The sequence below is a fragment of the Nymphalis io genome, chromosome 10 (genome assembly GCF_905147045.1).
Source record: "Nymphalis io chromosome 10, ilAglIoxx1.1, whole genome shotgun sequence".
Taxonomy (NCBI): domain Eukaryota; kingdom Metazoa; phylum Arthropoda; class Insecta; order Lepidoptera; family Nymphalidae; genus Nymphalis; species Nymphalis io.
Window position 1 is genome coordinate 3,018,202 of NC_065897.1, and position 16,509 is coordinate 3,034,710.

General features: G+C 38.4%; 1 protein-coding gene across 3 annotated transcripts in view; it reads left to right on the forward strand.

Annotated features, from left to right (window-relative positions):
* Positions 1-87: 87 nt before the first annotated feature.
* The window catches only part of LOC126771369 (protein phosphatase 1 regulatory subunit 14B), a 30,396-nt gene continuing 13,974 nt past the window's right edge, over positions 88-16,509 (forward strand). Inside the window, exon 1 of one of the 3 annotated variants that reach the window (XM_050491227.1) lies at positions 88-206. In XM_050491227.1, coding sequence (XP_050347184.1) covers positions 177-206 — 30 coding nt within the window. In that variant the 5' untranslated portion in view covers positions 88-176. Of the gene's footprint in view, positions 207-4,497; positions 4,677-12,612; positions 12,635-16,509 lie in introns of those variants that run through there. The other 2 variants (XM_050491228.1, XM_050491229.1) reach the window with 2 other exon arrangements.

The window sequence follows — 16,509 nt, forward strand, 5'->3', positions numbered from 1 at the left end:
GCGTTTCCTCATGATACAAATTTTATTACTAAAAGTTAAAATATTTTTTAACACACTTAGTGCGAAAAGTATCTCTTGAAACGCGCAGGTCGCGAAGCGCGGCGTGTCGGACGCGACGCGCCGGCAGTGTGGCCGCGACGCCGGCCGCAACGCGTATCGCCCGCTCCTCGCTCACCATGTCGCTGTTCTTCAAGTTCCGGAGCGGCGTGAGTACCTTGCACGCGTACTGCTAGCACCTAGCATCTGCACCGTCACTGCTCGCCTCGTGTAGCACGCTGTACACTCCGGCCACTCTATCTCGAAGCCGCTCGCTTTCACGCCCTATTATGTTTCCTCTCTTATCTGCTTACGATGTCCTTCGGATTCTTGTTATTTAATTTATTTGATGAATACAGTTGCTATGTACATATTCATGGTTTCACATATTTGTATATGTTTAAATTTGCGAAATATTGACAAAATTCTAATTTATCGTTAGATTAACTTATCTATCCCTTAATAGAGTTTATATTTGTCTTCACATTTCATTATATCTGTAATAAAAATACCAACCGTAAAAAAAATTAAATAAAAAATCATTTTGCACCATGACGAAATATTTGTATTATTATCAGAAATACTAAATTAGAACATTTTTTATTTAAATCTGCAAACACTAACTTAACGATTAGTACCCAAGTCAGTTTTAGGTATAATAATTTGACCCTACAGGAGTATAGTTAAGAACGTTGTTTAATTGAGTGAGTTAGTGAGAGGTCATTGTATGGAGCGGAGGTCTGAGGCCGACGCGACGGCGGCGACGCCTCAAGCCGCCGCCTCAATGGACCACAAACAAAAGCTTAGCGTCTCACCGCGTCGTCCGCCTCCACTCTTATCATATCATAGTCTTAACTCATTTTTGTTTATATTTTAAACTCGATTTCGTTCGCTTGATTACGTAGCCTTGCTTTTAATTAAAAAAATCCCCGTTACGACAATGATGAACATAATTATTTCGGTAAGATGTAAACAACAACAGGAGTTTTTACTCAAGCTCTTCTCAGGTGCGAATTTTAGAGTGGTAGTTTTTTTTGACAATGAATAAGGGCATCTTATGATTTATTTTTTTGGCTTTGACGACGTACCTACTAAATTACTTTATGTAAATTGGGACTACGTTCGTTACATAATAATTGGATATGTGAAAAAAAAAATTGTGGTTGGCACTTTTGCTGACATAGAAAGCTATTTCTGTGGTAGGAATTCGTAAATGCCCGCCTGGGTAGGTACCATCCACTCATCATATATTCTGCTAGCAAGCAGCAATACTTACTATTGTGTTCCGTTTTAAAGTATCAGTGAGCCAGTGTAACTATAGGCACAAGGGACATAACAGTTATATTCCAAGCCCTCAACGGGCGCATTGGTGATGTGAGAAATGGTTAATATTTCTTATAGCGCTAATGTCTATAGGCGGTGGTGACCACTTGCCAGTCTCAGCTAAACAAAATATTACATTAAATATAAAATATAGAAAAAATATGGATGCGAATATATATATATATACCTAAGTAGATCCGTACTAAACGAGCGTTTTGCGAAATATTTGAAGGTGGCGATCATACCGTTTTTCTTGACATTCTTAACTATAACAAATTATTATATCTCATTTTTATTCATAGAATAGGAAGGCGGACGAGCATATGAGCCACCTGATAGTAAGTGGTCACCAAACGCCCTTAGACACTGGCCTTGTAAGAAATGTCAACCATCGCTTACATCACCAATGCGCCACCAACCTTGGGAACTAAGATGTTATGTCTCTTGTGCCTGTAATTACACTGGCTCACTCACCCTTCAAACCGGAACACAACAATACCAAGTATTGCTGTTTTGCGGTAGAATATCTGATGAGTGGGTGGTACCTACCCAGACGAGCTCGCACAAAGCTCTACCACCAGTATATATTTTATAGAAGACAATTGTGAAGCCTGTAAAAAAATACCGGTAAACACCACACCGTGACAGTTAAATGAAATAAAACGTTATTGGAATTAGTCAAACGTGACTCGTTTAAAACGCATAACGCATAAATATTTGAAAACCTATATTATTATTTTTGTCAATCGATCCATTCCTTATAGAAATAATTAAGGCCATATAAGTTATGAGCCTTGGAAATACCTAAAGCGATAATTCGGTAGTCTAGACCACTTTTGGACTTCGGCATGCTGATAGCCTTCGGCCGGTGACCGACGAGAGTCATATAATAGTAACACGCTTTAATTACCCATCTCTCTAAAGAACTAACTCAGGGATGTTAGGTACCTCACGAAGTGGAGGGTAGTGAAAATTCAGACTGCTATTCTATTAATTAAATATTTTTATCTTTTGAAGGCCATGGCGTATTTTACTACTCGCCTCGTCTGTGCGCTGCCTTAGAAACTGAAACGTTATAATATTTTTTTTTTTATAGAATAGGAAGGTGGACGAGCATATGGGCCACCTGATGGTAAGTGGTCACCAAACGCCCTTAGACATTGGCATTGTAAGGAATGTCAACCATCGCTTATATCCAATGCGCCACCAACCTTGGGAACTAAGATGTTATGTCCCTTGTGCCTGTAATTACACTGGCTCACTCACCCTTCAAACCGGAACACAACAATACCAAGTATTGCTGTTTTGCGGTAGAATATCTGATGAGTGGGTGGTACCTACCCAGACGAGCTCGCACAAAGCTCTACCACCAGTATATATTTTATAGAAGACAATTGTGAAGCCTGTAAAAAAATACCGGTAAACACCACACCGTGACAGTTAAATGAAATAAAACGTTATTGGAATTAGTCAAACGTGACTCGTTTAAAACGCATAACGCATAAATATTTGAAAACCTATATTATTATTTTTGTCAATCGATCCATTCCTTATAGAAATAATTAAGGCCATATAAGTTATGAGCCTTGGAAATACCTAAAGCGATAATTCGGTAGTCTAGACCACTTTTGGACTTCGGCATGCTGATAGCCTTCGGCCGGTGACCGACGAGAGTCATATAATAGTAACACGCTTTAATTACCCATCTCTCTAAAGAACTAACTCAGGGATGTTAGGTACCTCACGAAGTGGAGGGTAGTGAAAATTCAGACTGCTATTCTATTAATTAAATATTTTTATCTTTTGAAGGCCATGGCGTATTTTACTACTCGCCTCGTCTGTGCGCTGCCTTAGAAACTGAAACGTTATAATATTTTTTTTTTTATAGAATAGGAAGGTGGACGAGCATATGGGCCACCTGATGGTAAGTGGTCACCAAACGCCCTTAGACATTGGCATTGTAAGGAATGTCAACCATCGCTTATATCCAATGCGCCACCAACCTTGGGAACTAAGATTTTATGTCCCTTGTGCCTGTAATTACACTAGCTCACTCACCCTTCAAACCGGAACACAACAATATCAAGTATTGCTGTTTCGCGGTAGAATATCTGATGAGTGGGTGGTACCTACCCAGACGAGCTTGCACAAAGCCCTACCACCACTCATCCATAATCACTGTTCAAATTTCGTTACGCTGACCCTATTATTAGACGTAAGGTCAGTACGAATTTTTTTTTCCAAGATATATATTAAATTTGCAAAAAAACTCTATTATGACTATTTATTTGAATTTTCGTTTTGGCTTATTTAATTCTACCTAAACATTTTTTTTTTTATATTTTAGTTTCAAAATCATAGGGACCGCTGGTCGCTTAGCTCGCCAGTGAACAAGACTAAAAGCTGCACTTATACCAACAATTTAAATACATTCTTACGCATTGTACAATAATATTGTTGATCTAGATTTAATTGAATTATTGGGACCATCCGTCGCTTGCAAACTTTTGATAACCTTGTACAATCTCAATTTATCTTAAATGCATGAAATGCATCATATACTTATAAAACGATATAGGTATCAAAAACATTATTCCCCAAGCATCACTAGGTACTAAAAATAAAGGATAGCCTGAAAGTGATAATAATTAACTCAAAACGTTAAGAATTTTTGAAAATTAATTTTATTTCTCAGTTAGACGTTTATCAACAAATTGTCCTAATTTTAAGGAAACGATAGCCTTTGTTGTTGTGTGGCTATGTTCATTGAAAATAATCTTATCAGCTCATTGAATCTCCTTATGTTTTAATTGTATTTAATATTTATGTAAGTATCAAAAAAACATCGTTTATTTATTTAAAACTGAGGATCATTACTGTCTAACATCCATTCGGACATTAACCCCAGTATAGTTCAGCTAAATATGAACTCAGACAACAATCGGATATTTTATGAAGCCTGAAGCGCCATCCTCTAGTCAACCACCACCCGGGCACTCACCTGCGAGCGTGGGGTGCCCGGGCCGGCTGCCGTCCATCGCGCTAGCCCCCGACCCGGCACTAGTGCGCGTTCATGCTGCGCGGATCGCCGCCTACGTCCCGCACTTCGCCGCGTTAACTGTCGTAAACTCGTTGTGCGCCAGTCTTGATCCGCGCGTTGTTCGTTACGTACATATTATAGTGATTATATTGTATCAAGTATGCTAACAGTGTACGGCGGAATTTTGCGAGTTTTGAATTAGTATCCAGAGGAGCGAAGCCGGCCTCTCAAGCGACTATAGTCTTCCCGAGGGACACTAACTTCCGACACGATCTCGGTATGTTTTGATATTTCACTGTCTTATTCTTCTCTTCTGATGATCGCATGACGTAGGTTCACTTAACGGTCCCGTCTTTGCTACCGACCGCTGAATGCGAGAGCTTTGGTTACAAAATACATAATTACCACAATTATTTTACGTTTAATTCAGATCAAATAAAATCTAGCATTAAACTTACACAAACTACAAAAAAGAAAGAATTGTAGATTGCTTATACTTAACAATTTATTATATTTTTTATCACGGGACGTAGGTACAGCTTATCTTATTAACGGTAATTTGACACAGCTAGCCTAATTACTGATATAACACAGCCGGCCGCTTGCGTTTTCTTTAACGAAAATTAATGAAGTAATGATTGATGAGGAGATAAACTTCCGTGGGTATGAAATTCTGATGAATATTATTCGAACGCTAATGATTACCAAGACATCGCGACATATTATTTTTTAGCTTGTTAATCAGCCACTGCTGCAACCTGCAACAGATAAGAACACAGCTTTCATAACTATGTTATTATAAACAAAAAGACATTACGTTACTATTCGAAAATTATTAACGAACATGTCACAAAATAATAAACTAATAGAAATAATGTATGCTAGCTTGGGAACAATTTTTGTATGAAAATTTTAAAAATAAAAATAGTAAATTTAAATTATGTTTAAGCATTGGAAATAATATTATCTAGTGGTTCGATATTAATCTAAACAGACGTAACACAAACTATTTGTTGTTATTTGCAGATCAGTGATTTAGTAAAATTAAAATTATATAAACATTTTAGAAAACTTTATAATTCGAGCGTTGGATATATTTCCATTACCTACACAAGTTAAATTAAATTTGTCGATGGATTGTAAAGATCGTAATGTTGGTATTATGTTTTATTTATCTACACAAACATTCGATTAGATAATCTTTAGGGCATCTTCAAAGCATTTATTATTATTTTGCATTTCAGTGCCTGCTAAGACCAATTTTCATGTATGTTGCGTATTTATAATAATAAATAATAGATTACACAAAATGTGCTCTTAATATTAATTTAGTTTATTTAAATTCATTACTTAATAAATTAAAATTTTATGTTTTTAATTTACAATATTCGCAATATTATCTTAATAAAGTAGAGTAATAACGCATAGCATAGGGCTTCGGCCAACGCGGACGTAGTCACGCGCCACATATAATACCTACATAGAGTCAGAGCCATTCTCATATGATATTGCATAATAATAATTACTGGAATACTTGCAACGATGAACCAGCGAACCAGAGCACAGTGACTTTATTAACTCAACCATCGTTAGGTTTGTTTCATCGAAACTACATTTTTATATTACTTTATTTATGTTTTCAAACGTATATATTTGTTTTTTTATTCTCTTGTAGGAGTGAGTCATGGTATTTGCTTCGTACGCTGCGGTACTAGGAATGATAGAATATTATATCATTCAGAGGAAACATCAACACTTTATTTTATTTTTTTTTCAATATAAAATACTTATAAATATATCGATGAAACGGCCTTACTATTTAGAATTTTGATATAGATGCGTGATGCTGTAGTCGCGTCTCTATTTCGGGATATGACGCGTATCCGTTAATTATATTATAACCAACGCGTTCTAGCGCCGACATATCGCCATTGTGGAGCAGCGAGGTAGGAGTATGGTTGGAGTCGGAGCTGCTGAGGATTACCGTCATCGGTTGGGTTCCATCGTCAGTTACGTGGACGTGAACACTATCTTTGTGACCTTTGTTAACCTCTTGACAAATCTCACGCAGGAAATTCACATTGACTCATTTACCGATACCAGTGAAAGTTTGTCAAACTACCGATCTAAATTATAAAATTATGTTAATATTGCTTGAAAAACTTGACCCAAGCTTGTTTTAATAATCTATTTATTGCATATGCGTGGACTCGTTTAGTCAATATATAAAACGTAAGTTTTTTTTTTTGTTAAAGGTGAAGTTTCATAGTTTACTTTAAGACCCGACTATAGACATAATACTCATATTAGAAAAATCACTCTGTTACAAAATTGTTCGTGCTTTGTGCCAGCGTACCAAGTATAATTACAAGGCTTATCGGTCGGTGGCGTTCCTCTTAAACTATACAGTGTTTTTCCTTTTATTATGCATACCTAATTTATCGTATTAATTATAATATTTAAATGGATGTAATTTTTAAGAATCAACTACGCTTTTGTCGATGACGTTATATTTCGAATCAAGAAAAACCGGTTTTTGGTCCTATTAACGATAAAACTAACGTTACTTAGCCGTTTGATTGTAAGGGAAAGCATATATTTATATGTTTTTATTACTCGGTAGAAAACTACGAAATGCTGTTTAATTTTAAAACAGTATATGAATGTCTTACCCCCCTACTGCGCTCGCCAACACGCCTGCCCAGCGCGGCGAGTATGGGCAAACCCCTCCATTAATGGCAGATGCGCCCAAAAAAAGGCCCCCAGTTACCGGCAAGCCCGCTAGGCCCGACCAAGGTAGCGGTCGCGGTATCGGCAGGGCAGGGGGTGCTAAGAATCACCGGTTCACGGCAGGCTACCGTATAAAACGACTGAAAATGGCAACGTATAATGGACGCTCGATGAGGCTGGACCATCACCTCGCCGAATTAGAAGTAGAGTTAAGTCATATAAACTGGCATATACTGGGGTTATCTGAAGTCCGAAGACAGGGGGAGGACACGATAACTCTAGAGTCCGGTAACTTACTCTACTTCCGCGGAGGTGATAACCTCTCCCAGGGTGGTGTCGGTTTTCTAGTCAAAAAGGATCTCATTAGCAGCATTGTGGAAATCAGTAGTGTGTCGAACCGGGTAGCGTACCTTGTCCTAAAACTTTCCGACAGGTACTCCCTGAAGGCCGTACAGGTATATGCGCCAACTTCGACATACTCTGATGATATGGTCGAAGCGATGTACGAGGACATCGCAAAGGCCCTCAACGACACCTCGAAGGCCCACTACAATGTTGTTATGGGAGACTTTAATGCTAAAGTGGGAGTACAAGATAGCGGTGAATCGAAAGTCGGACCTTACGGCTTGGGCTGCAGAAATCACAGGGGGCAAATGCTGGTAAACTTTCTCGAAGCACAGGGGCTTTTTTTGATGAATTCTTTCTTTCAAAAGAAGCCTCAGAGGAGGTGGACCTGGCGAAGCCCCGATAACGTGACAAGGAACGAGATAGACTTTATCATTTCGAATAAAAGGCACATATTTAGAGATGTTTCAGTGATCAACAGGTTTAATACCGGAAGTGATCACCGCTTGGTTCGAGGCACTCTAAATATCAACTTAAAAGCCGAAAGATCGAGAATGATGAGGTCTACTCTCCGACCTACCATGCTCCAAGCTGCTCAAGGCTCCGAAAAGTTCCAAATGGAACTTCAAAATCAATTCACCGCGTTGGAAACCATAAGCAGCATTGATGAGAGAACCGACACGCTGGTCAAAATACTGCAAAACACATCCCGCAAGTGTTTTCCGCCACAGAGAAGAGACAACGCACCAAAACTCTCTGCTGAGACACTCGAGCTCATGAGAAAACGACGAGAACTACCATCGTTTTTGTCAGATAAGGCCTTAAACCGAACAATAAAAACGCTGACGCGACGCGATCTCCGACGCTCCAATACCCGTGCCATCAAGGCTGCGATTGAGCAAAATCGGGGATCGAAAGTGTTCGCTCGCAAGTTTGGGAGGCCGCGTCTGACAAAACTTAAAACTGAAAATGGTGGGGTCGTTACCTCTAGGCCTGAGATTATCGGAGAAGTAGAGAGGTTTTATGGGCAGTTGTTCTCTTCAAGATCGGATAAACCCGTGGGAATCAGTATTGATGACCAGCGCGCCCCTCTTATGCGCCATTACTCCGAGGAGCTCCCGGTCGTTGACCAAGGAGAGATTAGGGCGGCTCTAGAACAGCTTAAAAACAACAAAGCTCCGGGAGATGACGGAATCACAACAGAGTTGCTTAAGGCAGGCGGGACTCCGGTCCTGAAAGAGCTAGCAAGCCTCTTTAATTCCGTCATCCAACATGGCAAGACCCCGGAAACGTGGAGCGGGAGTGAGGTGGTACTGTTTTTCAAGAAAGGTGATAAAACCCTCTTGAAAAACTACAGACCAATCTCCCTCCTGAGTCACGTGTATAAGCTGTTCTCTAGAGTCGTCACGAACCGTCTCGCCAGACGACTTGACGAGTTCCAGCCCCCAGAGCAAGCCGGCTTTCGATCAGGCTACAGCACCGTGGACCACATCCATACTGTTCGGCAGATTGTGCAGAAGACCGAAGAGTACAATCAGCCGCTGTGTATGGCATATGTGGACTACGAGAAAGCCTTCGACTCCATCGAAACCTGGGCAGTGCTCGACTCATTGCAGAGATGTCATATCGATTGGAGATATATCGAGGTACTGAGATGTCTGTACAACGCCGCTACAATGACTGTCCACATCCAGGACTGTAAGACGAAGGCGATCCAACTGCGCAGAGGGGTGAGACAGGGGGATGTAATATCCCCGAAACTGTTCACCAACGCGTTGGAAGACGTTTTCAAAACGCTGGATTGGACTAGGTATGGAGTCAATGTAAACGGCGAGTACATCTCACACCTTCGATTTGCCGACGATATCGTCATCATAGCAGAGTCGCTGGAACAACTCACCGAAATGCTGCGTAGCCTAGGCGAGTCTTCCCGGCGTGTCGGTCTCGGTATGAACTTGGACAAGACCAAGGTCATGTTCAATAGGCATGTCGTGCCGGGACCGATATACGTCGAGGGGAAACCTCTCGAAGTTGTTAGTGAATATACCTACCTAGGACAGGTAATACAAGTCGGTAGGAACAACTTCGAGAAGGAAGCCGATCGAAGAATTCGCTTGGGATGGGCAGCATTTGGCAACCTTCGTCAAGTCCTCAAGTCGTCTATACCGCAATGTTTGAAGACGAAAGTCTTCAACCAATGCGTCTTACCTGCCATGACATACGGTGCCGAAACGTGGACACTAACTGCGGGACTAGTCCACAAATTCAAAGTCGCTCAGCGTGCTATGGAGCGAGCTATGCTCGGAGTATCTTTGAAGGATAAGATCAGAAATGAGATTATCCGGAAAAGAACCGGAGTCACCGACATAGCTTGCAAAATTAGCAGGCTGAAGTGGCAGTGGGCTGGTCACGTATGTCGTAGGACCGATGGCCGTTGGAGCAGACGAGTCCTAGAGTGGAGACCGCGAATCGGCAAGCGCAGCGTAGGGCGCCCTCCAGCCAGGTGGACCGACGACCTTAAGAAGGTGGCGGGCACCAACTGGATGCGGAAGGCGGAGGACAGGGAGCTTTGGCGCACCTTGGGAGAGGCCTATGTTCAGCAGTGGACAACGATTGGCTGTTGATTGATTGATTGATATGAATGTAAGGTGTTCAGTGCAAGTAGCGAGCACTCATGTGTTGTGGTGGGTTCTAGCGACGCGCTCCGCCGCGCTTTGTACGCTGCGGTACAATTGCACAATGCTTAACATCTTTAAAAAATGCTCCTTCACATTTTACTTAATATAAATGATCGTCTTTATCTTACGTAAAAGAACCATAGAAACCGTCCTTGAACTGTTCCCCGAAGAAGTAAACTCCTGGTACATTAATTAGATGGTGTATTGTACTTGAAATAAATCAAAACAACGATATTCGGTCGTCGAACTACAAAACTTTTAGTTATTTTACGTTACGAAATGGTTAATTTTTGTCGATATACCTACAACTATGACTCTCTGTTTGTGTGTGTGACTGACACTTATGTTTAGACTTGAACGCTTTTATAAATATTGTTATTTTTTAGATTTTTTTGTTGGTGGAATCCTGCCTTCCACGTGTAAACTCCAATCATGGTAGAGATTTTAAAAACGAACATATTTAGTATATCTCAAAAAAATAATAAAGTTTCTTCTTTAAACACAAACGAATCCATATCATAAGATTCGATATTCATCACCGTGCTAAGTCTGTACAAATTATCATTATAATAAATTATCATTACAAGGTGCCGTCGCAGACTCGCGGCGTGGCGGCGCGGTCGATAGTCGCCCGCCGCGCCGCCCGACTCTTGTTCTCTGCTCTGTGGCAGATGGTGATCTCGTGTGCGAATGCTACTCATAAATTATTGTTTACTAACTGAATCCCTCTGATATCAGGTGTAATAAAAACTTTTATTCATACCATATTTCCCGTTTACATTTCTTAGTTATATTGTTTTAATTTAGGTTATGTTCTTAAGATTAACGGCGTCGTTTGGCTATTTCGCTAGCTAGAGCACACAAGCCACCAAAATTTAATATGTCACCCACGCGCTCTCATACATCTCGAATACGCAATCCACGACATTATGTCTAAGCTGATTGTACATATAAACACCGATCGGCAATAATGTATTTTAATATTTTGTTTTTTTTTTTTGTTAATTATTTTATTAGGATTTTAAACTATTATAACTTGATACTTAATATTTTACTAAATTTAAAAGATGTTCCTCACTCTCTCAATAGTTTTTACTAGTAACTCACTCAATAGTTCACTTATGTATAAAACGATTATTTACGATTTGTTCATTTGCAGCGATAGAATACATTCGATCCCGTCAATAATTGTCATAGACTGTAAATATATTTATGGTGCATGACTATTATTGTGTTAAAAAACGATACATTTACGGTATTATATGTAAGAATTCATAAATAAAATAATTAAATACGAATACGCAGTTTATATATGTTTTTAATCACGCATTTTAAAGTTCAACTTTTACGCAATCCGCAACAGTTTCTAGGCAACTGTCAAAATGTGAATAACTGGTTAGACAAGATATAGCAGGGCTGCCAACCTCTTAGAAGCATCCTCCCCTAGCACTATCTCAAATTCCCCTCGTATCCCCCTGACCGATGATTTGAAACAAATACAAAATACATTTATAATATGCTGTTAAAAAAATCAAGCAGCAGTAGTAAACTGGAAATTAACCGTATGAAGGAAACTGAAGATTCAATCCCCAGAGAGAATTTCTTTAAAAAAATTTTCCCCCTGAAAAAGCCTCTAAAAATATTGTACCTGAAAATATCCCATTTCAAATACTAAATTCAAATATTTAATAATAAAAAATAACAAAATACATATAAAGTTTTACTATACTTTCCTTGAAGTTATAAGGACAGATCTTCGAAATTCAGCCAGCCAATTGCTATGAAAATACGTAAAGCTTATTATAAAGTTGACTTATTCTTGGAATTGGCGATTTAGCACCCATAACTGCTTAACGCCTTGGAACATTTGAAAGCGATTTAACAGCAAACTTCGCATACACTTCGTAAGAATGTTTCTTTTAATTATGCACGCTGATAAATAAAATTATTACAAAACAGTCACAAGCGTTTCTACTGATAAAATAAAAATTCAAGTGAGCTGCCCATAATTATCGGTAAGTTTTTAACCAGAACCCACAAGTAAATTAGTTAAAACGATATTCAATCAAATCGAATTATTTTTCTAGTAACATTAATCTTGTTAATTAGGAACATACAAAATATTATTACACAGATCAATACAATAAAAACTATAAAGCGCAATCACACTTAAATCAATTTTTAAGATTATAGATCCCAATATTCTATAGTAATTGCAGCACTCATCTTAGAAGAAATTTCAAAATAATAACAATTAGTTTTATTCATTTATAGTTTTGTGTGTAATTCCGTTATGCTATTACGTCATTTCGTCGTTATCGTTTTGTTTTCATTAGAATAATATGTGAGAATACGCGCTCAACGTTGTACGAGGAATGGGACAGTGATAAAATGGTTGAGACGAAAACTGACAACATTGTAGACATTTGAGTGCCACCTGATTTAAACGCCTCGAGAAAACCAGTACAAACAAAGACAAATTGTATGTATATTTTTAGTATTTTTTTTATAGAATAGGAAGGCGGACGAGCATATGGGCCACCTGATGGTAAGTGGTCACCAACGCCCATAGACATTGGCATTGTAAGAAATGTTATTCCTTCGCTTACATCACCAATGCGCCACCAACCTTGGAAACTAAGATTTTATGTCCCTTGTAAACCGGAACACAACAATACTAAGTACTGCTGTTTTGCGGTAGAATATCTGATGAGTGGGTGGTACCTACCCAGACGAGCTTGCACAAAGCTCTACCACCAGTGAAATTATTTTAGTTGGTTGTTCTTTCATTAATTTATAGTTGGCCGATGTCGACCAAGACGGTTATTCTCAACGTAGACTATCCAACTACGCAGGACATATTGTGCATGAATGCGAAGACTACAATATGCCCTCGCTCGCATAGTCCAACTCGACACTATAGGAGAGAGATCAGTAAGGCGCTGGATGTCGTGTTTTCGGCACGAGAATGTTTTACATTTCTATCTTACGAAATCCTGGTTTATTACTCAGTTGTAAAGTAACTACGTAACTAAATTATGTTTATATTATTTTATTGTCAATATTATGCCGATTGTAAAGTGTCTGTAAATTATTACTAATGTTTGTACATTACCCTTATACATAATTTATTGCAGATATGTTAATTTATCTTATCTTTGTATGTGTAAACTCTATTTCATCGTCATCACTTATTATGTAACTAGAATAATTGAGTTCACACGGCATTATATTGCACGATTTTGCAGTCTTATCGAAAAGTAGTAAGGGCGCATATATTGTGAGCTAGTATCGGCCCTCGTGTGAGGAATGAGATTTTAGATACCCTAAGTCCTTATCTGTAGCCCTGACAACATGTATGCAAAATTTCATAATGATCGATTGAGTAGGTAAGACGTGAAAGACTCATTCATCGTCAGCAACTTCATAAAATTGTAACGTATTCAACTGAATACGGTATATAGTAGACTATGCGTTATTGCGAACTCGCAATACCGCATAGTCTACTCAGATTCTTATTAGATGATTGCTGCATGAAAATTATAGCTAAAGATTGTCCTTAACATAAATAAAATTCACCATATAAACATCCCATCCAGTTGATATATTTGAAATCAAATACAGTAATTAATTTTCAATGGATTGCCGCGTGAACCCTCAGTGTTACACCGCCCGATATATTTTCTGAGTTTTCTCATCTGACATAAATTAACCGATCTGTTGGAAACAACAATCTGCTTTATAAACTTAGCTTAGGACGGCACAGTTCGATATTATCTTCACGTGCTGATTAAGTAAAGTCAATATAAATACTCATGTTAATCATAAAGTAATATATATGTACGAAACACTGACTGACTGAAAACTGACTGACATATCAGATCATTATCATGAATAGCCCGAACTACTGCAGGCAAACATCATGAAAATTTGCATACAGGTTTCTTTGACTCAGTAGGTTGGCACTAAGGAAGGATTTTTGATTAGATTACGTGGATATAACGTCGTGCTTTTAAGTGATTTAAATTCGCAATATAATGTTAAGACCATTTGACGCCAGAGGGCCACCTGATGATAAGTGGTCACAAATGCCCATAGACATTGGCATTGTAAGAAATGTTAACCATCGCTTAAATCGCCAATACGCCACCAACCTTGGGAACTAAGATGTTATGTCCCCCGGAATACAACAATACCAAGTACTGCTGTTTTGCGGTAGAATATCTCATGAGTGGGTGGTACCTTTTTTTTTACAAAATTACAAATTTGTATCAATAACGTACACTTAGTTCCTGCACGAGATCCAACAAGCATTCAATCCACGCACTTTTGTCAAACATACATTCAGAAACAGAGTAATAGGCTTTACTAATAAGATTATTATAACTAATTGAAGCCTGTTTTGTGGCAACTCAAGTATAGACTGCGGAATTTCAGCCCTAAAAACGATTTATTACTTTATTAAGACGGAAGCATGTTATATGGGAAAAACAATAACTACTAAGTTCCTTGGCGATTATTATTAGATTACATTTAGAGCCATCAATAGCTTTGTATTAAACATAATTGGTCATCAACATAATAATGATTGTGTTCAATTTTCTCAACAAAAGCGTCTACAGTTTGTTTATGTTCAAACATATTGTCGACATGTAACTAATACGCAAAACTAAATGTAACACGTGAACGTGACTAGCGCGTTGTTGAGTTCTATATCCAAATAGTTATTTTTAGACACAAGAGGCAATCATGCCTCCCGTGTGAAAGCGATGTTGGCCGTGAGTAAAGAAATATTAAAAAGCATTCAGCTCCATTCGCCGGTGAAACCTTCAAAAGCTTAACACTTAATGTTTAAACATTATCTTCTTGTTGATAGATATAAATGTATATTTGTCTTCTATGCGTTCCTAAACCATCCGTTCGATTGTGATGAAATTTTGATGAATTTTTCTGTGAACAAGATTTTTCTTCGCATAATTGTCCTTCATTAATGACGTTTAATGTAAACTCTACATGCGGGAAGCCAGGACGGATAGGTATTTTTTTTTTTTTTTATAGAATAGGAAGGCGGACGAGCATATGGGCCACCTGATGGTAAGTGGTCACCAACGCTCTTAGACATTAGCATTGTAAGAAATGTCAACCATCGCTTACATATCCAATGCGCCACCAACCTTGGGAACTAAGATTTTATGTCCCTTGTGCCTGTAATTACACTGGCTCACTCACCCTTCAAACCGGAACACAACAATATCAAGTATTGCTGTTTTGCGGTAGAATATCTGATGAGTGGGTGGTACCTACCCAGACGAGCTTGCACAAAGCCCTACCACCAGTAAAGTAGGCATTATATATAAATGGTACTTGGTGGTAAGGCTTTGTGCAAGCCTGTTTAGGTAGGTATATTCTACCGCCAAACAACAATACTTAGGCGTGTTTTGTCTGATTTTAAGGATAAGTGAGCTAATGTAACTACAGCCACAAGAGGCATAACATCATAGTTCCCAAGGTGGCGCAGTGGCGATCTAACGCTTACAACGCCAGTGTCTATGATGGTGGTGCTATCAGGTTGCCCATTTTCTCGTCCGCCTACCTACTTTCTATTAAAAAATTAAAACATCTGTTTGAAATGATAGACTGGTTGACCAATTATCGTAATTGGCAAATATATGTATAATATGTATGTATTTTTTATGGTCAATTATTGTATGCTATCCATTTGTTGTAAATCGCCGCTAGATGGCGTACATCAACTACTTAACAGTTCAATCAATCGCAATTAATATTGTTATATTTATTCAGGCAGGACATGGGACTTTGCTAGGATACTATAGAAACGGTGCATTCCAATATGTTCTCGAAAGTTACATGTTGTTGACATTTACCTACTGTCCACAAATTGCACAATTTATTGTAAACAATACAATAAATTGTGCAATTTGTTTTTTACTATTTTATAAGATGTCTGACGATGTATCTGTTTATTTATTTTTTATGAACAGACTAAAACGAAAATGATAATAATAAAATTTTATGTTTTTTAATTTTAACCAACACAGTCCATATTTAAAACGTTACATTCTATTTATTTTTCAACTACAACCTGGTCGTGTTGTCGCTCGTTGCAGATTTATAATCTGTTATTGATTTAGTATCGGCAGTTGATCTCTATGAACAGACTTAAATATTTTTTTCCTAATAAGAAATTCTCATTAGAGATCTTCTATTTATCACGTGAAGCTCAAAAGGAAGGGGAGTTTAGCGTGTAGGCTATATTGAGATTCTGAGACATATAATATTGAGAGACGGATCCAGGTATGAGGCTAGCCAATACTCAAAGACCGAAGGAATAATATA